The sequence below is a fragment of the Ascaphus truei genome, chromosome 20, assembly GCF_040206685.1.
Source record: "Ascaphus truei isolate aAscTru1 chromosome 20, aAscTru1.hap1, whole genome shotgun sequence".
NCBI classification, from domain to species: domain Eukaryota; kingdom Metazoa; phylum Chordata; class Amphibia; order Anura; family Ascaphidae; genus Ascaphus; species Ascaphus truei.
The window spans coordinates 23,971,924-23,993,959 of NC_134502.1; the positions used below are offsets into that span (position 1 = coordinate 23,971,924).

Here is a 22,036-nt window from a genome sequence, read left to right on the forward strand (position 1 = left end):
GCAGGGAGAAAGGTTTTAATAGATGGAATGGACAAAACTGCTACCTCTCCTAGCTCACATCGCTGGCACAGTCCCATCTCCCGGGGCTTCCAGTTCTGTCTGTGTCTGCCTGTATCTCTCATACACCTCTCCTAGCTCACATCGCTGGCACAGTCCCATCTCCCGGGGCTTCCAGTTCTGTCTGTGTCTGCCTGTGTCTCTCACACACCTCTCCTAGCTCACATCGCTGGCACAGTCTCATCTTCCGGGGCTTCCAGTTCTGTCTGTGCCTGCCTGTATCTCTCACACACCTCTCCTAGCTCACATCGCTGGCACAGTCCCATCTCCCGGGGCTTCCAGTTCTGTCTGTGTGCTGCCTGTGTCTCTCACACACCTCTCCTAGCTCACGTCGCTGGCACAGTCTCATCTCCCGGGGCTTCCAGTTCTATCTGTGTCTCTCACACACCTCTCCTAATGTAGCTCACATCGCCGGCACAGTCTCATCTCCTGGGGTTTCCAGTTCTGTCTGTGTCTCTGTCACACCTCTCCTAGCTCACATCGCTGGCACAGTCTCATCTCCCGGGGCTTCCAGTTCTGTCTGTATCTGTCTGTGTCTCTCACACACCTCTCCTAGCTCACATCGCTGGCACAGTCCCATCTCCCGGGGGTTCCAGTTCTGTCTGTGCCTGCCTGTGTCTCTCACACACCTCTCCTAGCTCACATCTGTGACAGGAGACGCACTTAATAGCACATTTATATTTCGTGGATCCTGATTGAGCAGAACAGGTTGAGCAAAATAAACTGAGATTTATTCCCTTGATAGGCAAACACACGACAACTGCAGAATAAACTTAATAATTGCACTTACGGGTAGAGGAACAGAGGATAATGTCCAGAAAGGTGCAAAGCACCAGAAGATTGTCTTTTAAAATGTAGTCCTTTTGCAAATTGCCAAATAAATAGCCAGTCCAATCCTTCTGTGAATGTGCAAAGTCTTTTCTGGTTCTCTGGGATTCGTTCTGGATCCCCCAGGGCTAACGAAATCCTGAAGCAGGGCAAGTTTCCTTGTTGCGATGTTTTTAACCCCTTGCGTTCTGGAATCGTAGCCGCTGTACTTAGGTCTTATCCGCTTGAAGAAATCAGGTAGCAACAGCAACAACAGCAACAGCAACAACAGCACAGGAATGAGGGGTACAGGCCTTTTAAGGATAAGGGCCTGTGAAGTATTACATTAGCCTCATCCCATTGGCAAGGAATTATCTTCGTCCTATCAGAACCTGCCATGTCACATGGGCAAATCCTACAGCCAGCCCAGGTAACTCTGAGCATGTTCAGTAAGCAGCTTGGCAGCACTGCTAAGTAAAAAGGGGCCACTCATTTCTGGGGACGCAATGTCTGGAGTTTAGTCCCAAGGTGTGAAATATCTAGGATGAGTAACAGGATCTGCTACTCAGAAACATCCTGATTAAGTGACACTTTAAGAATCTGGGGTCTTTCATCTATGCATAACATTTGTTCCTTAATGCATTACAAAGGCAGGCAGAAAAAAATAGCATCCTGCCGGTACATTTTAAAACTCCAACAGAAAGGCGCTTCATCCAAAATATATGTTTCCCTTATGACAAAGTTATATTTTTAATATATGTGTTCTTGGGGTGTTACACTGAGGCTGCACACCAAAAATCAGGGTGCTGGCTCACTCCGTTCCTAAATTAGCAGTCTTAATGGAACGGCTCCTGTTATTCAGCACTGCAGGTAGTGACTAGCCTGCAAAAAGTGGACAACAATGCATATAGGGGAAAATGGTACAGGGGAACAGCATATAAAATTAACCCCTTCATCCCCAATATGAAATAGGGGTAACCAGCCGAGCCCACTGCCTTTATTAATGCGCTGATTACCCCCATTTTCACCACATCTCCCCCACTCAAAGCCCAAGGTTTGCCCTGGCCACCTCCTCTGGTGGTTGGGCTGACCGGAGGGTTTTTGAAGTCATTAGGTCTTGGGGATTGTCCTGCCGGGAGAGGCCATCAGCGTTCCCATGCTCACTGCCTTTCTTGTGCTGAATGGTGAAGTCACATTCTTGCAAGGCCAGGCTCCAGCGCAAGAGCTTGGCATTCTCTCCCGACACCCTCTGCAACCAACTTAGGGGGTTATGGTCAGTGATAACAGTGTAGGTTCTGCCATACAGAGAGGGCTGTAGCTTCTTTAGAGCCCATACTATGGCCAGACACTCCTTCTCAATAGTGGCATATTGCCACTTCTCTGGGCAGCCACTTGCGGCCCAGAAACATCATTGGAGGTTCCCTGACCTCCTTGCCCACCTGGCTGAGCACAGCACCAATGCCAACGTCTGAGGCATCAGTCTGCTCCAGAAACTTCTTGGAATAATCTGGAACGGCCAGTATAGGAGCGCTGGCTAGTGCAGTCTTCAAAGCCTGAAATGCAGCTTCACAGGCAGGAGACCAGACTACCAGCACAGACTGTCGCTTCTGGGTCAAGTCAGTCAGGGGTGTTGCAATGGCGCTATACTGAGGGACAAACTTTCTGTAGTAGCCAGCGGTGCCTAGGAAAGCCATGACCTGCTTCTTGGTTTTGGAAGTGGGCCACTGCACTACTGCCTCTACCTTAGCTGGTTCTGGCTTGAGGTGCCCTCCACCCACTCTATGCCCTAGGTATAAGACTTCAGCCATCCCTACTAAGCACTTGGTGGGTTTTAAGGTGAGACCTGCCTCCCTAATCCTGGCTAGCACCGCAGCTACATGAAGTAAGTGTGATTCCCAGGAGTTACTGAACACAGCAATATCATCCAGATAAGCCCTTGCAAACCCTTGCATGCCCTCTAGCAAACAATTGACCAGGCGTTGGAAGGTAGCCGGTGCATTCTTCATCCCAAATGGCATCACTAAGAACTCATAGAGACCACTTGGGATGATGAAAGCCGACTTCTCCCTAGCCTCCTGGGTCAAAGGGATCTGCCAGTACCCTTTACTGAAATCCCTGGTGGTCAGATACCTTGCCCCCGCGAGTTCATCCAGCAACTCATCCATGCGGGGCATGGGGTCGGCATCTGAAACCGTCCCTGCATTGAGCTGCCGGTAGTCCACATAGAACCAGGTGGTCCCATCCTTCTTAGGCACTAGGACTACCGGACAAGCCCAAGGGCTCTGGGATGGTAAAATTACCCCTAGGGCCAGCATCTCCTCCACCTCCCTCTCTATACTGCCCTTCACCTCTGCTGACACTCTATAAGCGTGCTTATGTAGAGGTCTCAGATCCCCTGTAAGCACTGGGTGCTCAGTGATGTGTGTCCTCCCTGGCTTGTCCGTGAACAGAGCCCTATACTTCTCTAGCATAGCCCTGGCATCTGCTCTCTGCCTGACACTCAGCTGAGCCTCTATCTCCACCTGCTCTATGGTACCTCCCTGCCTAGCCTCCCCTAGGAGATCTGGCAGAGCTATGTCCTCCTTGAGCATATTGATGTGATCGACTTTGGTCCTCCCTGTCTCCCTGTATGTCCCCACATACCTCTGCACTCTCTCTAGTGCCCTCCTGACCAGGCTGTGGGAGGCAGTCAGAGCATTCCTCATCCTGAATGGCACCCTGAAAAACTCACAGAGGCCATTCTGAAGGCTGAAGACTGACCCCCCCTTTGCCTTCCTCTCTACACTGTCTGCCACCTCTGCTGATACTCCATAGATATTCTTATGCACAGGCTGATCTGTACTATGTGCCCTGCCCAGCTTGTCTGAGAACAGGGCCCTAGGATGCTCTACCCTTGACCCAGCTTCTGCCCCTGCCTGCCTACTGCACCGACACACTTTATTCGAGCAAATACCCGGTATGTACCTGGCAGATACCTGGAATGCGCCGCTCCTCACCTCTGACAAGCCCCGTTGCATTTGCCTTCCCAGCCTGGGTTCATGCCTGGCTGACGGGCGGCTGATCTGTTAAATGATAATGATTAGGATTTAATAGGCTGCAATGCTTCGCGTGTCTACCAGATGGCATAAATTCATGAATTGTAATGCAGTATATATATATGTACTGTGCAGTATTGCAGCCAGCGGGAATAAAATGCTTCAATCCCTGCTGGAAAATAACTCAATGCACTCGGGCAGAAAACAGTCACAAACCTCAATACACCCGGGTATACCCGAATTCGTGGGACTAGCCAAGCTCGAATAAAGTGTGTCGCCAGTGTACCTCCCAGGGCCCCTAGCTCAACTAGGACCCCCCTAAGAAACCCTATCCTACCTAAGAGGCCTGGCACTGCCTGAGCTACTTCCTGAAACATGTTCCCCATTCCTGGTAACAGGTTCAGGAGCATCTGCACAAGTTATATTTTTAATATATGTGTTCTTGGGGTGTTACACTGAGGCTGCACACCAAAAATCAGGGTGCTGGCTCACTCCGTTCCTAAATTAGCAGTCTTAATGGAACGGCTCCTGTTATTCAGCACTGCAGGTAGTGACTAGCCTGCAAAAAGTGGACAACAATGCATATAGGGGAAAATGGTACAGGGGAACAGCATATAAAATTAATCCCTTCATCCCCAATATGAAATAGGGGTAACCAGCCGAGCCCACTGCCTTTATTAATGCGCTGATTACCCCCATTTTCGCCACAACATCATTGGCACAGTCTCATCTCCCGGGGTTTCCGGTTCTGTCTGTATCTCTCTCACACGCCTCTCCTAGCTCACATCGCTGGCACAGTCTCATCTCCCGGGGCTTCCAGTTCTGTTAGTCTGTTTATATTTTCAGGTTGTCTCTCAGTCTCTTTCTGTCTCTCTCAGTCAGTCTCTCTCTCTCTCTGTCCCTCAGTCTCTCTCTCTCTCTCTCTTTCTCACAGTCTATTTCTCTCTCTGTGAATCTCTCTCTGTTTGTCTCCCTGTCTCTTTCTGTCTCCCTGTCTCTTTCTGTCTCCCTGTCTCTTTCTGTTTCTCAGTCTCTTTCTGTTTCTCAGTCTCTTTCTCTCTCTCAGTCTCTTTCTCTTTCTGTCTCTTTCTCTCTCTGTCTCTTTCTCTCTCTGCCTCTTTCTCTCTCTGCCTCTTTCTCTCTCTGCCTCTTTCTCTCTCTGCCTCTTTCTCTCTCTGCCTCTTTCTCTCTCTGCCTCTTTCTCTCTCTGCCTCTTTCTCTCTCTGCCTCTTTCTCTCTCTGCCTCTTTCTCTCTCTGCCTCTTTCTCTCTCTGCCTCTTTCTCTCTCTGCCTCTTTCTCTCTCTGCCTCTGTCTCTCTCAGTCTCTGTCTCTCTCAGTCTCTGTCTCTCTCTGTCTCTTTCTCTCTCTGTCTCTTTCTCTCTCTGTCTCTTTCTCTCTCTGTCTCTTTCTCTCTCTGTCTCTTTCTCTCTCTGTCTCTTTCTCTCTCTGTCTCTTTCTCTCCCTGTCTCTTTCTCTCTGTCTTTCTCTCTCAGTCTCTTTCTCTCTCTGCCTCTTTCTCTCTGCCTCTTTCTCTCTCAGTCTCTTTCTCTCTCAGTCTTTCTCTCTCAGTCTCTTTCTCTCTCAGTCTCTTTCTCTCTCAGTCTCTTTCTCTCTCAGTCTCTGTCTCTCTCAGTCTCTTTCTCTCTCTGCCTCTTTCTCTCTCAGTCTCTGTCTCTCACTCTCACTCTCTCTGATAAAGCATCTCCCAGATAAGCTCCACCCCAGGCATTTGCATTGGTTCCAGGTGCCGCAGGTAGTCAGGTAACAGTGCCTTGGGGGTTAGTTATGCCTCTATACAGCTGCAAGCAGCACACACTCACAGCCGCCCTGCTGTGATAACAAGATCCCTGGGGGGGGGGGAAGGACCAGAGACAAAACAAACCAAGGAGCCATCGCTGCTGCCCCTTTTCTGGTTTGTGAACGAGGACTATGTTGTTCTCCGTCCACTCCTGGGTTACCTAGGAGGATCCAATCCCGGGGCTAGGTTTTCGTTTCTGCGTGGGCGATTTGCTTGTGGCAGTGTACATACGGATCACCGTCGATGGGGCTTCAGCCCCCGCGGGAATGGTGCTGCCTGTCGGGCAAAATATACCGGCTTTGAGCACTCCGAATCTGCGAGAGAGAGAGAGAGTGCCTCTGCCAGGTGACCTGCCAGGGTTCTGGTACACCCACAAGTAGTGAAAAGGGGTTTGCACTACCTGACTCCAAGGTAAGCCTATCCACAACGTATATATATTTTTTAATTTTTACATGGATCTACCCTGTCCAAGGCTGTGTCTGTCCTTACTGACAGGGGAATGTGACACTGGGAGATATGTCTTCGGGGGGAGGGGGTTATTGTATGTCTTGGGGGTTGGGATCATTATATGTATTGGGTGTGTTATTGTATGTCTTGGGGGTTGGGATCATTATATGTATTGGGTGTGTTATTGTATGTCTTGGGGGAGGGGATCATTATATGTATTGGGGAGGGGATGATTATATGTATTGGGGGAGGGATGATTATATGTTTATGTATTGGGGGGTTATTGTATATCTTGGCGGTGGGGATCATTCTATGTATAAGTATTGGGGAGGGGGTTATTGTATGGATTGGGATCATTATATGTATATATATATATTGGGGAGGGAGTCATTGTATGTCTTGGGGGTGGGGATGATTATATGTATTGGGGGAGGGGGTTATTGTATGTCTTGGGGGTTGGGATCATTATATGTATTGGGGGAGGGGGTTATTGTATGTCTCGGGGAGGGGATCATTATATGTACATGTATTTGGGGAGGGGGTTATTGTATGTCTTGGGGGTTGGGATCATTATATGTATTGGGGGAGGGGGTTATTGTATGTCTTGGGGGTTGGGATCATTATATGTATTTGGGGAGGGGGTTATTGTATGTCTTGGGGGTTGGGATCATTATATGTATTGGGGGAGGGGGTTATTGTATGTCTCGGGGAGGGGATCATTATATGTACATGTATTTGGGGAGGGGGTTATTGTATGGCTTGGGGATGATTATATGTGTTGGGGAGGGGGTTATTGTATGTCTTGGGGGTTGGGATCATTATATGTATTGGGGAGGGGGTTATTGTATGTCTTGGGGGTTGGGATCATTATATGTATTGGGGGAGGGGGTCATTGTATGTCTCAGGGAGGGGGATCATTCTATGTACATGTATTTGGGGAGGGGGTTATTGTATGTCTTGGGGAGGGGATGATTATATGTATTGGGGAGGGGGTTATTGTATGTCTTGGGGAGGGGATCATTCTATGTATAAGTATTGGGGAGGGGGTTATTGTATGGATTGGGGAGGGGATCATTATATGTATTGGGGAGGGGATCATTATATGTATTGGGGGAGGGGGTTATTGTATGTCTTGGGGAGGGGATCATTATATATATTGGGGGGGGTTATTGTATGTCTCAGGGAGGGGATGATAATATGTATTGGGGAGGGGATGATTATATGTATTGGGGGAGGGGGTTATTATATGTATTGGGGGAGGGGGTTATTGTATGTCTTGGGGAGGGGATCATTATATATTGGGGGAGGGGGTTATTGTATGTCTCGGGGAGGGGATCATTATATGTATTGTGGGAGGGGGTTATTGTATGTCTTGGGGAGGGGATGATTATATGTATTGGGGAGGGGATCATTATATATATTGGGGGGGGTTATTGTATGTCTCAGGGAGGGGATGATAATATGTATTGGGGAGGGGATGATTATATGTATTGGGGGAGGGAGTTATTGTATGTCTCGGGGAGGGGATCATTATATATATTGGAGGAGGGGGTTATTATATGTATTGGGGGAGGGGGTTATTGTATGTCTTGGGGAGGGGATCATTATATATTGGGGGAGGGGGTTATTGTATGTCTCGGGGAGGGGATCATTATATGTATTGTGGGAGGGGGTTATTGTATGTCTTGGGGAGGGGATGATTATATGTATTGGGGAGGGGATCATTATATATATTGGGGGAGGGGGTTATTGTATGTCTCGGGGAGGGGATCATTATATGTATTGGGGGGTTATTGTATGTCTCGGGGAGGGGATCATTATATGTCTCGGGGAGGGGATCATTATATATATTGGGGAGGGGATCATTATATGTATTGGGGAGGGGGTTATTGTATGTCTCGGGGAGGGGATCATTATATGTATTGGGGAGGGGATCATTATATGTATTGGGGAGGGGGTTATTGTATGTCTCGGGGAGGGGATCATTATATGTATTGGGGAGGGGGTTATTATATGTCTTGGGGAGGGGATCATTATATGTATTGGGGAGGGGGTTATTGTATGTCTCGGGGAGGGGATCATTATATATATTGGGGGAGGGGGTTATTGTATGTCTCGGGGAGGGGATCATTATATGTCTCGGGGAGGGGATCATTATATATATTGGGGAGGGGGTTATTGTATGTCTTGGGGAGGGGATGATTATATGTATTGGGGAGGGGATCATTATATGTATTGGGGAGGGGGTTATTGTATGTTTTGGGGAGGGGATGATTATATGTATTGGGGAGGGGATGATTATATGTATTGGGGAGGGGGTTATTGTATGTCTCGGGGAGGGGATCATTATATGTATTGGGGGGTTATTGTATGTCTTGGGGAGGGGATCATTATATGTATTGGGGGGTTATTGTATGTCTCGGGGAGGGGATGATTATATGTATTGGGGGGGTTATTGTATGTCTCGGGGAGGGGATGATTATATGTATTGGGGAGGGGATGATTATATGTATTGGGGAGGGAGTCATTATATGTCTTGGGGAGGGGATCATTATATGTATTGGGGAGGGGGTTATTGTATGTCTTGGGGAGGGGATGATTATATGTATTGGGGAGGGGGTTATTATATGTATTGGGGAGGGTATGATTATATGTATTGGTGGAGGGAGTCATTATATGTATTGGGGAGGGGATCATTATATGTATTGGGGAGGGGGTTATTGTATGTCTTGGGGAGGGGATGATTATATGTATTGGGGAGGGGGTTATTATATGTATTGGGGAGGGTATGATTATATGTATTGGTGGAGGGGGTTATTGTATGTCTTGGTAGTGGGGGATCATTATATGTATTGGGGAGGGGGTTATTATATGTCTTGGTAGTGGGGGATCATTATATGTATTGGGGAGGGGGTTATTTTAATGTCTTGGTGGTTGGGGATGATTATATGTATTGGGGAGGGGGTTATTTCAATGTCTTGGTGGTGGGGGTTCATTATATGTATTGGGGAGGGGGTTATTTCAATGTCTTGGTGGTGGGGGATGATTATATGTATTGGGGAGGGGGTTATTTTAATGTCTTGGGGAGGGGATGATTATATGTATTGGGGATGGGGTTATTTTAATGCCTTGGTGGTGGGGGTTCATTATATGTATTGGGGAGGGGGTTATTTCAATGTCTTGGTGGTGGGGGATGATTATATGTATTGGGGAGGGGGTTATTTTAATGTCTTGGGGAGAGGATGATTATATGTATTGGGGATGGGGTTATTTTAATGCCTTGGTGGTGGGGTATCTGCAACAGGGACTTATCCCAGTGTAAGAAACTGCTTCTAAATCCAGCAGGGAGCTGGTTAACTGCAGACAGGCAATCAACCAGACGCCACCTGGCTAATTAGGACTCTGAGACAGGTTTAAAACTCCTGCTAAAACAGACCTGGGGAGAGTTTCCTCGGCACACATGGGCAGTGACACGAGGAGAGAGGTCTTGAGCGCACCGGAGCACTGTGTACTGAAAACAGGACAGAAGGGGACCAGACCCCTTTTCCTGGACACAGAGGTCCCAGGAACCTGCCAGTAGACTCACCAGGACACCACTGAGCTGAAGGGCCGCCCGCTATAAGGTACCGCTGAGACTTTGGGGTGAGAGGCTGGTAAGGGGCTTGCCCCCCCAGTCTTACACATAGGGACTGGGGAGTGAGTTAGCCCTTACACAGGGGTAGGTGTTTGTTGTTTTATGTATATTTTTTGTTTAAAGGAACAGACAATAAAGCCGTATGTTCATTTCACCCTAAACGGTCTCCATTAGCAGACCTCTGCACACATCTCTTACAGGATCATTATATGTATTGGGGGAGGGGGTTGTTGTATGTCTGGGGGGGTGGGGATCATTATATGAATATGACTTGGGGGTGGGGGTTATTGTATGCCTTGGGGGTGGGGATCATTACGTGTATTGGTTGAGGTTATTGTATGCCTTGGGGGTGGGGATCATTATATGTATTGGTTGAGGTTATTGTATGTCTTGGGGAGGGGATCATTATATGTATATGTCTTGGTGGTTGGGATCATTATATGTATTGGGTTGGGTTATTGTATGTCTTGGGGATCATTACATGTATTTGGGGGGTTCTTGTATGTCTTGGGGTGGGAATCATTCTATGTATATGTATTGGGGGGTTATTGTATGTCTTGGGAGTGGGGATCATTATATGTATTGGTTGAGGTTATTGTATGTCTTGCGGGTGGGGATCATTATATGTATTGGTTGAGGTTATTGTATGTCTTGGGGAGGGGATGATTATATGTATATGTCTTGGTGGTTGGGATCATTATATGTATTGGGTTGGGTTATTGTATGTCTTGGGGATCATTACATGTATTGGGGGGTTCTTGTATGTCTTGGGGTGGGGATCATTCTATGTATATGTATTGGGGGAGTGGGTCATTGTATGTCTTGGGGAGGGGATGATTAAATGTATATGTATTGGGGGAGGGGGTTATTGTATGTCTTGGGGGTGGGATCATTCTATGTATTGGGGGTTACTGTATGTCTTGGGGTGGGGATCATTAAATGTATTGGTGGGGGTTATTGTATGTCTTGGGGGTGGGGATCATTATATGTATATGTATTGGGGAGCGGATCATTATATGTATATGTTGTGATGCCCACACCACGTTGCAGTCTCTTGTATCCCAATTTAAGGCCGGAAACACTGTATTTTCTATGAAGGGGTTTATTTACAGGGATTAAATCATACACCAACAGGCCCACCGTCCCTTTAAGAAAAAATAAATAATAAAATAAACACCTATTTCCTTTAGGGAAAGCTGACTACACCGTAGCTTTCGCCCTCACTAATTGGATGGCCAGCTAAGCTGGTTCCCACCCCAAAACATGCCCTGGCATATGCAACAATGTAACAGTCTTTGCACACGGCAATAATAATGGGTTTTTGCTTATCTGTGTACTGAGGTTGGGAATGGGTACAAACGCCAACCACAGCCACGGGGGCACGTCTGGAGAGTGGATGGTCGAGGTAGCTGGGTTGGGATTTGAGGTGTAAAAATAGTCTTGATACTTGCCGAGGTAAGAGGCTGGAGCCTTTTATGGACAACTCTCTGGGATTGTGCCTTTTAACACAAATTCTCTGCTCTGTTTTACGCAGGAAACTTAAGGAGTTCCCGTCATCTTGGGGCGAACATGAGCAGGCAACGCCATTTCTGGCGGTGCTGTAAATTTTCCGCCTTGGCTCTGATCTCTGTTTTCTGCCTCTGGCACTTATCCTGGCTCTGGGACTACGTGGAATACTGGACAGATGGGAGCTTGGGCGCCATGCTTAACGTTACCACCCGCCACCCCTTGGCGCCTCCGTACCCACACCCTTACAAGTTTCTCATCAACCAGCCGGAGAAGTGCCAGAACCGGAACCCCTTCCTCATTCTTCTGGTGGCGGGACAGAGCCATGACACGCATACAAGGAACATCATACGGGAAACGTGGGGGAATGAAAGAAACCACCTCGATGTTGGTGTGACAAGGATTTTCCTAGTGGGTGTGTCTCCTGTGGCAAGAGAGTCCACCCAAAGGTTGCTGGAAGTAGAAAGCATGGTCTTCGCTGATATCGTTCAGCAGGACTTCCTGGATACTTATTACAACTTGACCCTCAAGACTCTAATGGGCATGGAGTGGGTGGCGAAATTCTGCCCAAATGCAAGTTACGTAATGAAGATAGACAACGACATGTTTCTCAACGTGGACTACCTCATCCGCAGCCTTCTGCGCCCAGAGATGCCGGCCCGGAGTGATTACTTTACGGGATATATTGTGGCCAACACAGGACCTTATCGGAGAAGATCTAGCAAGTGGTATGTACCAAAGGAAATCTACCCCAATAGTACCTACCCTCCCTACTGCGCCGGCCCGGGATATGTCCTATCGGTGGATATGGCCAGAAAGATTTACGAGGTGGCGCAGGTTATTAGGGTCATCCCCATGGAGGATTCCTTTATGGGGATCTGCTTGTATGAGCTGAAGATCCCGCCAACCAGATCTCCCGCCAACATGTTTAACGGGCACAGGATTAATTACGATCGCTGCGCCTTTCACAATCTGGTGATGGTTCACCATTATGAGCCAGAGGAACTATGGACAATCTGGCCGGACTTCTGGGGAAAGAAGAACTCTGGGTGCAGGAAGTAGGAGAAACTAAAGGATTATATGACTGTACCTTCTGGGTGAAAAGGGACCTTCTGAATAGGAGGAGTTATAGGGAGAGGTTATATGGGAGTAATAGGAGGGGTTATGGGGCAACAGTATACACGTCACTTTGCTCCTATTTGGGATTGACCGTTTAACCCATTGAACACGTCGCTATCATCAGGTCACTTTGCTCCTAGGATTGACCCCTGAAGGAGTTTTCCTTAATGCAAGGCCCAGATACACCGAACGCTCGCTTTCCCAATTAATGAACCACCCGTCTGCCTCTCGTTCTTCTGCGTTCCCATTGTCACCTCAAACGAGCGCGGCTACAGACGCGCTAACGCAATGTCTCTCGTCGGCTTATCCCCTTCCTCGCCACGAGCTGCTACGGGAACAGGTGGGTCAGCGGGGGGGGGGGGGGGACGGGGGACAACTTGAGAAGTATCATGACATTTCTCCGCTCCCTTGGCTAGCATGGGGTGGGCATGACCTGTAAATATTAAACTTCTCGCATGCACCATTTTTTTGTGGTGTCACGAATTCGTGAAAAGTGTCCGTCACGTTTTTTTCTCCCCTTCCCCCCCCCCCCCTTTCACCTCTTCTCCCCTCCCACCCCCCCCCCCTCCCCTCTCTTCTCCCCTTTGGCGTTGAAGACAAATGCGATACGACGCATTCTGTACAAATCGCAATGAGCACCCAGCATAGGTCACTAAGGTTTTCCGGTAAGTAAATAAAAAATTTTTTTGGGGGAAAAAAAACAACATGTTCTTTCTACATAGATCCCAAACACACAACCCCAGGGAACTCTAACTCCAAAACCCACCAAGTCATATACAGTATATGTGCTGGGGTTGTGTGTTTGTTCATTTCATTTTCAACGGGTATCAGTAGGTTGAAGGTTGGTGGCCCTACATCCCAGGGTTTAAGCTCGCCCCTCCCCAATTTTTTTAAAGCAAGGAAGGTTCTTTCATTATGTATTGTATTGTATTGTATGTCTTTATTTGTATAGCGCCATTACTGTACATAGCGCTTCACAGCAGCAATACACGTGGTAATCCATATAAATAACAAATAATATAAATAATGGGAATAAGCGCTTCAGACAAACGTAACGTTTAGGAAGAGGAGTCCCTGCCCCGAGGAGCTTACAATCTAATTGGTAGGTAGGGAGAACGTACAGAGACAGCAGGAGGGAGTTCTGGTAAGTGCGTCTGCAGGGGGCCAAGCTTTATGTATCGTGTGTCTGGAAGTATCTAGCTTTGGCCCTAAGGGTTTAACAAAATTACCCTTTTTCCTAAGATTATTATTTTTTAACCGCTCACGTGACCCGGCTGTCGTGTGCGGGGCAATACAAACCTGTTTGTAGCGCGAAGCGCTGGTCTCCCCGTAGCGCGCGCGATCACTGTGCACTAACACATTGTCCTCCTAGTGTTTGTTTTTCGGCGCGAGCTACACAGCTCCCGCCGTCTCCTGCGCTGTGGACGCAGCGTTCAGGAGAGGTTGGTTTCCATGCTTGCTGTAGCTATCTGAATGCCTAAATACAATTACCGGGCCTGCCGCTGCGGTCTCTGCCGCGATGGGACGCTGCATTGTGGGTATTAGCAGCCCCCCGTAACTCGCGTGACTGAACTGATATTAGTGTCCGTTGCTAGACGCCAGTGCAGGGAGCTTTGTTGAGCCGCACATTGTTAAAGAAAAGGTTGAAAAACCTGTTCCTAACTCGTTGTGTCACGTTACCAACACATTCACGGTGCACACGCTACGTGACGCCTTTCAGAATGGCCTTGTCTGCTGAACCAGCCTTTTGGGCACGGTAACTTGTTGAAATCATCCTACGTTTCCCAGGCTCGTTGTTTGTTTTTAAAAAGCTTCTCCTCGGGGTTAACATTGCTAGGTCTTTAAACGGTGAATTAGCAAACGGTGACACCTTCCCGTCTAAATTTACTTCTAAAAATAAATAAATAAATAATACAAAAATAAATGATATATATATATAATATATACGTTTTAAGTTATGGTGAGTTAAAAGGCAACAAGAAACCTCCACCGTTAGCATATAGCAAATAAAGAATATCTCTTGTGAGCACATTCTTAGACAAGTCTGCACCCCCGCCTTTCAACCATTACCCCCCAGCATACAGTGCTCCCACTGCAGCAAGGGATTCTGGGAAATGACATGCAAATGAGCACACCGTTCCACCTTTTGCCTGAAAAACCACCGTTACATGGAGCCCATATAAGCGAATGCTCGCTGCTAACACAGCTTTAAAGCACAGCGTGGGAATCGGATGCAATACGGTGGAGGTTTCTTGTTGCCTTTTTCATCCACCATAACTTAAAACGCGTTGTGCGTGCACGTGGCGCGCGCGTTCTGTGTCTACAGGCATTGCGGTGACGCGCGTGGCTAGGAGGCGTGGCTCTGATGTCACAGTGTTATGCCGCGCTGTGATTGGCTCACAGCGACACATGGCGCGGCAACAGCGCGAAAATAAATATTCCTTGTATTTCCTCTTATCGGCCGCGCCACCGCTCACGGACGTGCCCGCGCGCTCGTCTCCACTATAGCGATGTCAGCCTCACACAGGCAGTTATCATTGACGCGCGCGGTAGTGCACGCATGCGCAGTATATTACAGGCCTTAAGGAGAGGTTGGTTTCCATGCTTGCTGTAGCTATCTGAATGCCTAAATACAATTACCGGGCCTGCCGCTGCGCTCTGTGCCGCTGCATTGTGGGAAATGGCAGCCCCCGTAACTAGAGCGACTGAACTGATATTAGTGTCCGTTGCTAGACGCCAGTGCAGGGAGCATTGTTGAGCGGCCCATTGTTAAAGAAAAGGGGGAAAAACCTGTTCCTAACTCGTTGTGTCACTTTACCAACACATTCACGGTGCACACGCTACGTGACGCCTTTCAGAATGGCCTTGTCTGCTGAACCAGCCTTTTGGGCACGGTAACTTGTTGAAATCATCCTACGTTTCCCAGGCTCGTCGTTTGTTTTTAAAGAACTTCTCCTCGGGGTTAACATTGCTAGGTCTTTAAAGGGGGGATCATGGGGGAGGCTGCAACCAGCAGTGGGGAGACACGGGCTTAAGATGATGTTATGATATAAATATATATGTGAGTGGGTTTAATGGCTTTGCATCTCATCCCAGCCTCTGTCTAAAAGCTGTGTTTAAAACAGCATGCATTGGCTTGAGGATTGGCTTGTGTAATACGAGCTTGAGACAAAAGGTGGCACGGTGTGCTCATTTGCAGGTCATTTCCCAGAATCCCTTGCTGCAGTGGAAGCGCTGTATGCTGGGCGATGATGGGGAAAGACAGGGTTGCAGACCTGTTTAAGACATGCAGATGAATATACAGGAATATTTACAGTTGCTTTATGCTTTACTGTGGAGGGTTTTTGTCACTTTTTTTATCCACCATAACCTTAATAATTGTGATATACATACACACATACACACATACACACATACACACATACACACATACACACACACACACACACACACACACATACACACATACACACATTCACACACATATTAGTTGATAGTTGATATACCCGGCGTTGCCCGGGATGTAAATGTGTAATAGGTACAATTACTTATATATAGCGTAAGAATATGTTTTTAATTTGCAAGAAATGTTGGATAAGAAAGGTGATGAGAAACATGCAATGAAGCTTCATATTATGTTTGTTGTTGGAAATGCATTGTTGTAAACACCCCCCCGTGCAATGTGATGTGTGGCTGTAAAAGTAACAAGGGGCAATTGGAAGATGAGGTAAAAAATGTGGACATTCCTGACAATTATGTTGGCTGACATCATGTCCATGGTGGCAATCCGTTTGGACGTAAAGTGAAGCATGATGCGGGGGTCCGGCGGGGTGAGGGACTGATGGTGCGGTGAGGCGGGTGTGGTGGTGGCGATGCGGGGGTCCGGCGGCGGTCCCGGCGGGGTGAGGGACTGATGGTGCGGTGAGGCAGGGGAGGCGGGGGGGTGGCGGCGATGCGGGGGGCGGCAGCGGTCCCGGCGGGGTGAGGGACTGATGGTGTGGTGAGGCGGGTGTGGTGGTGGCGATGCGGGGGGGGGCGGCGGCGGTCCCGGCGGGGTGAAAGACTGATGGTGCGGTGCGGGGGGGTGGTGGCGATGCGGGGGGGGGGGCGGCGGCGGTCCCGGCGGGGTGAGGGACTGATGGTGCGGTGAGGCGGGTGTGGTGGCGGCGATGCGGGGGGCCGGCGGCGGTCCCGGCGGGGTGAGGGACTGATGGTGTGTGAGGCAGGGGAGGCGGGGGGGTGGCGCCGATGCGGGGGTCCGGCCGGCGGTCCGGGTGTAGGTTGTGAGGCGACGGGGTGAGGGACTGATGGTGCGGTGAGGCAGGGGAGGCGGGTGTGGTGGCGGCGATGCGGGGGGGCGGCGGCAGTCCCGGCGGGGTGAGGGACTGATGGTGCGGTACAGCTGGAGGGGAGGCGTGTGAGGTGCGGCTGTAGGTGTGCGGCTGGGGTTTGACGTGGCTGGCGGCGCTCGGTGAGGAGGAGAATAATTCTGTGGGTGCACTGCGTGTGTCTCTCGGTCAGAGGGTGGTACGCGGTGTGAGGAGCCGGTGAGGGTGTGTGTTTGTGACCGCACCCCTTAGGCCAATCACTGCGGAAGCCGCCGCCAAGCACATGATCCGCCGTAACCAATGAGCAACCTCACAAACCTCACAAACCCACACGCAACCAAACTTATATCAAGTAGTACAATAATTGTGGTGCAATACACACATATATCCACAAGGTGGTGATATAACATTACTTTCCATTGCAATGTCAGTTAAAGCTGCAGTTCGGTTTTTTTAATTTATTTTTTAACTTCAATAGTTGCATGTGGGCAATCTCTAATTACCTAAAGAACTGCACAGCTGCCGGTCAATTCGTTCTCCGTCTATTGATCGGCAAAGTTTGGCGACATCTTTAAATATGGGGAATGTAAATCGTTGCTATAGGAACAAGCATGCTTGTTAAAATAGAATACAAGAAAATTGGTCTTTCAAAGTTGTTTTTTTTTATAACAGAAAATGCTAAAAGTATTTTTTCTTACTACAGAACTGATTTATTAAAAAAAACCACACACATGCCGGATATTGCCTGAACTGCAGCTTTAATTGCCAGAGCTGTAGTACATTAATTGAGGCGCAATATCCACGTGTCCACCAGGTGGTGATATAACATTACTATACAATGCTTGCATCCATGGCATTGATGGACAACCGGCGGGTCAAGAGCTTCAATTCCGACCCCCAACCTCTGTCTCCCCCCCCCCCCCCAGCAGCTGTCTCTGCCCAGGGAGCGGAGATGTTGCTGGTGTTTATTGGTAACTTCTCCCGGCTCCCTCAGCTGCTTAATAACCGTGCGTTGATAAATACCGTACAGCCCTCACCTGTGCCAATCTCTAGTTCCCCCGTGTAAGGCCGTGACAATAGTTGCGGCGCGCGCGCATGCGCGCGTGACTGAGCGCGCGCGTGAAACATGCCCTCCAACTGGAGGTGACAGAGGCGCGGCGGAGGCACGGCCGTGATGTCACGTGAGCGGTCCTCCCTCATTGGCTGAACCGCTCGCGTGACGCGGCTGTCGACCCGTAAAAACAAATCCAATTGTATTTTTTTTTTAAATCGCGCACGCGGCCACGCGCTTTATGGCCTGCCTCACAGAGGCGCGGCCTTTTCTTCGTGCGGCGTGTGCGATGTCGCGCGTGGGCACTATAACCGCGGCCCTAGGAGGAGGGTCAGTGTTGACATGAGCTGACAGGAGGTCCAACCGATGGCTACGAAGGTCCCTTTTTCCTGTGGACCAGGACCAACTAACAAATGCGGGGCCCTGTGCGAGATCTGCGTAGTACTACCTCATGACACTCCTGATTATTAATGAGGAGTTTAAAACCAGGGACAGAACATGAAACACAGACAGAGCTCAGTGCTACATCCAGTGACACTAATACACGGTGCAGTGCCTAAATATATATATATATATACTAGCTGATATACCCGGCGTTGCCCGGGCGTGGAAGGGCAGGTGCAAGGAGTGGAAGGGCGGGGGGGGAGGGGCGTGGAAGGGCGGGGGGGCCAAGGGGCGTGGAGGGCAAAGGTCGGGGGGGGCAAAGGGCAGGGAGGGGCGGGAGGGCAAAGAGCAGGGAGGGGCGGGGGAGCAAAGGGCAGGGAGGGGGCACGGGGAATCACAGGCTGCACCCACTGACACGGGGGCATCACAGCCACAGGCTGCACCCACTGACACAGGGGACGCTCACAGCCACAGGCTGCACCTTGTCCCACAGACAGAGCTGCACCCACTGCCAGGCTAAGGACAGACCCAGTCACGTCCTGTACAAAGGCCGTGGCACTTACACCCCCCCTGCACACAGGCCGCGGGTGGCACTGACCTGCCGGTAGCCGCTGTCCGTGGGGTTGAAGTCGCTGCCCCCGGGCCGCAGGGAGAGCTGCAGGTGTGGGAACCCGTTGCAGCCAGTACAGCCACCAGGGAGGCAGGTATTCCACGCGAGACATCCTCCCACCCGCGGCGGGCGGGTCACAGTGCGGAGAGTGCCCCGCTGTGTCCCGGGCGCTCGCTCCGCTCCCCCGCTGACTGTAGCGGCGCCGGGGGGGGTGGGGGGGAGGAAAAAGCATGGGAAAGACCCCCCTCTCTCTCTCTTCCCCTGTCTCCCCTCTCTCTGTTTGGAGGAGCTAAGAGTTAAACTAAAAGACCATTTTATTCAAAAGGTAGAGATCTTTTGAATAAAATGGTCTTTTAGTTTAACTCTTTGGCCAAAGTGTTGTGGTCTGCCTTGGAGGGGTTCAAGGGCTTACAACACTTTGGCCAAAGAGTTAAACTAAAAGACCATTTTATTCAAAAGATGTGTGTGTGTGTGTGTCACTGTGTGTGTGTGTGTCACTGTATGTGTGTGTGTCACTGTGTGTCACTGTGTGTGTGTGTGGCACTGTACGTGTGTGTGGCACTGTACGTGTGTGTGGCACTGTACGTGTGTGTGGCACTATACGTGTGTGTGTGTCACTGTACCGTGTATTAGTGCCACTGGATGTAGCACTGAGCTCTGTCTGTGTTTCATGTTCTGTCTCTGGTTTTAAATATATATTGCCATGCTCAGTAGCACTCCTCTTTGACACTTATTGATGAGGAGGCAACACCACAAGACTTTAAAGAAGCAATCAAAGCTGGAATTTTAACGTTTTGATATATATACTGTGTGTGTGTGTGTGTGTGTGTGTGTGTACTGTGTATATATATATATATATACACATACACACACACACACACACACATACACACACATACACATACACATACAGACATACACACACACACATACACACACATACACACATACACACACACATACACACATACACACATACATACACACACACATACAATACACACATACATACACACACACATACATACACATACACACACACACACATACACATACACACACATACACACACACACACTATATATATCAAAACGTTAAAATTCCAGCTTTGATTGCGCCTTTAAAGTCTTGTGGTGTTGCCTCCTCATTAATAAGTGGCAGTGTAACTAACAACACCAAGATTGGTATATCAGAATATGTTACAAAAAATGACAATGTGAGCATATACAAGATGGACCTATTTTATAAAAAAAAAAAGATACATTTGAATAACATAGTTAAAGCTGTGTACAAATACAAAGTTCAGATGACATAACAACAGTAAAATACATGCCAAGCAATAATAGAACAGCCAAAAAGTTTCCTCAGGGGGGTCCAGGCAGCTTCTTTCCGGGATTAACCCCTTCCTATCACGATAAGTACAAAAACAAGAGGAAAAAAGAGCACACGCTCCATGTGTAAAATCTATGAGACGTTTTAATCAACTGAACAAATCTAAAAACATGGCCAGGATATAAGGTATAGTAAGCATGTTGTGAGCTATACTCGTGCTCCGAGCTCGTGCTCTCCTGCTGTACACCAAGACGCCCACCGCAGATCCGGGGAACCGGAGCAAGTGGCACCACCTCCAAACGGGGGGGTCCTCCGGCAACCAGCAGCTCGTATTGAGTTCCCCCTTCGCTCCGCGTCTCTCATCTAGCGTGATGACGTGAACATGCGTCCATGCAACGAACGTCCCTGCGCGTTTCGTGGTGGCTTACAACTTCATCAGGGGTGTCCGTGCATATTTATGCAATGGGAAAAATAGAAGGAAAGGGGAATCCTACACACGGGATATATATATATATATATATATATATATATATATGGGTGTTTTTTTAATTTTTTTATATAGCATCGTCTGCACGAAACAAAAATAAGACATTTAGCAAACTCCAAACAATGGGATAAAGGGACAGCGTTAGGAAGTTTCATCTCCCTCTCTCCTATGATACCCACTTTACACCGGGAAGCAGAGCCTCTATGGAACAACCCTATTCTGATGCATTCACACCTAATCTTAACACACTTAACAGGATTGCTGCGTGATTAGGGGCTAATGAGAGGCATTTAGTCCCATACTAACAACTCGGCCCCCAATCTTCACTGTCAAAAACCCCTAGTGTGGTTTTTAACCTAGAGAAATGTCCCCCTGTCAGATCATTTTTGCTGGGCCTCTTCAATTTGGCCACCATGGTGGGTTGTAAAGAAGTGCTTTAGAACTCACTGCAACAGCAGTAAACTTTATTTATTACAGTGTGGCCTATCTGGTAACGAGGGCCCCTAGGGTGAAAGGGCGGGGGGGGATAAAGGGCGGGGGGAGTGAGAAAGGGCTGGGGGGGTGAAAGGGTGGGGGGGGGAGGTGAAAGGGCGGGGGGGGGGGTGTGAAAGGGCTGGGGGGGGGTGAAAGGGCGGGGGGAGGGTGAAATTGAAAGGGCGGGGGGGGGCATGGAAGGGTGGGGGGTGTGGAAGGGCGGGGGGCGTGGCGTGCGTGGAAGGGGTGGGGGGGGCGTGCGTGGAAGTGGTGGGGGGGGGCGTGCGTGGAAGGGCGGGGGCGTGGAAAAGTGGGGGGGTGTGGAAGGGCGGGGGGGCGTGGAAGGGGGGGGCGTGGATGGGGTGTGGATGGGGTGGGGGGGCGTGGAAGGACGGGGGCGTGCGTGGAAGGGCGGGGGAGTGAAAGGGGGGGCGTGTGGAAGGGGAGGGAGTGAGGGGGGGAGGGGAGGGAGATGGGGAGGAGGGGAGGAGGGGAGGGAGTGAGGGGGGGAGGGGAGGGAGGAGGGGAAGAGGGGGGGAGGGGAGGGAGGAGGGGAGGAGGGGAGGGAGTGAGGGGGGGAGGGGAGGGAGGGGGGGGCAAAGGGCAGGGCACAGGGGCATCACAGGCACCCACTGACATGGGGGCATCACAGGCACCCACTGACATGGGGGCATCACAGGCACCCATTGACACGGGGGCATCACAGGCACCCACTGACACGGGGGCATCACAGGCTGCACCCACTGACACGGGGGCATCACAGGCTGCACCCCACTGACACGGGGGCATCACAGGCACCCACTGACACGGGGGCATCACAGGCACCCACTGACACTGGGGCATCACAGCCACAGGCTGCACCTTGTCCCACAGACAGAGCTGCACCCACTACCAGGCTAAGGACAGACCCAGTCACGTCCTGTACAAAGGCCGTGGCACTTACACCCCCCTGCACACAGGCCGCGG

At 49.7% G+C, this 22,036-nt stretch overlaps 1 protein-coding gene across 1 annotated transcript; it reads left to right on the forward strand.

The window, feature by feature from the left end:
- Positions 1 to 5,764: 5,764 nt before the first annotated feature.
- Positions 5,765 to 12,728, forward strand: LOC142471391 (beta-1,3-galactosyltransferase 2-like). Its single transcript, XM_075578197.1, has 2 exons — positions 5,765 to 6,109; positions 11,314 to 12,728. Exon 2 carries the CDS (start codon positions 11,349 to 11,351, stop codon positions 12,345 to 12,347), a length of 999 nt encoding a protein of 332 aa, XP_075434312.1. The 5' UTR covers positions 5,765 to 6,109; positions 11,314 to 11,348; the 3' UTR covers positions 12,348 to 12,728.
- Positions 12,729 to 22,036: the final 9,308 nt, after the last annotated feature.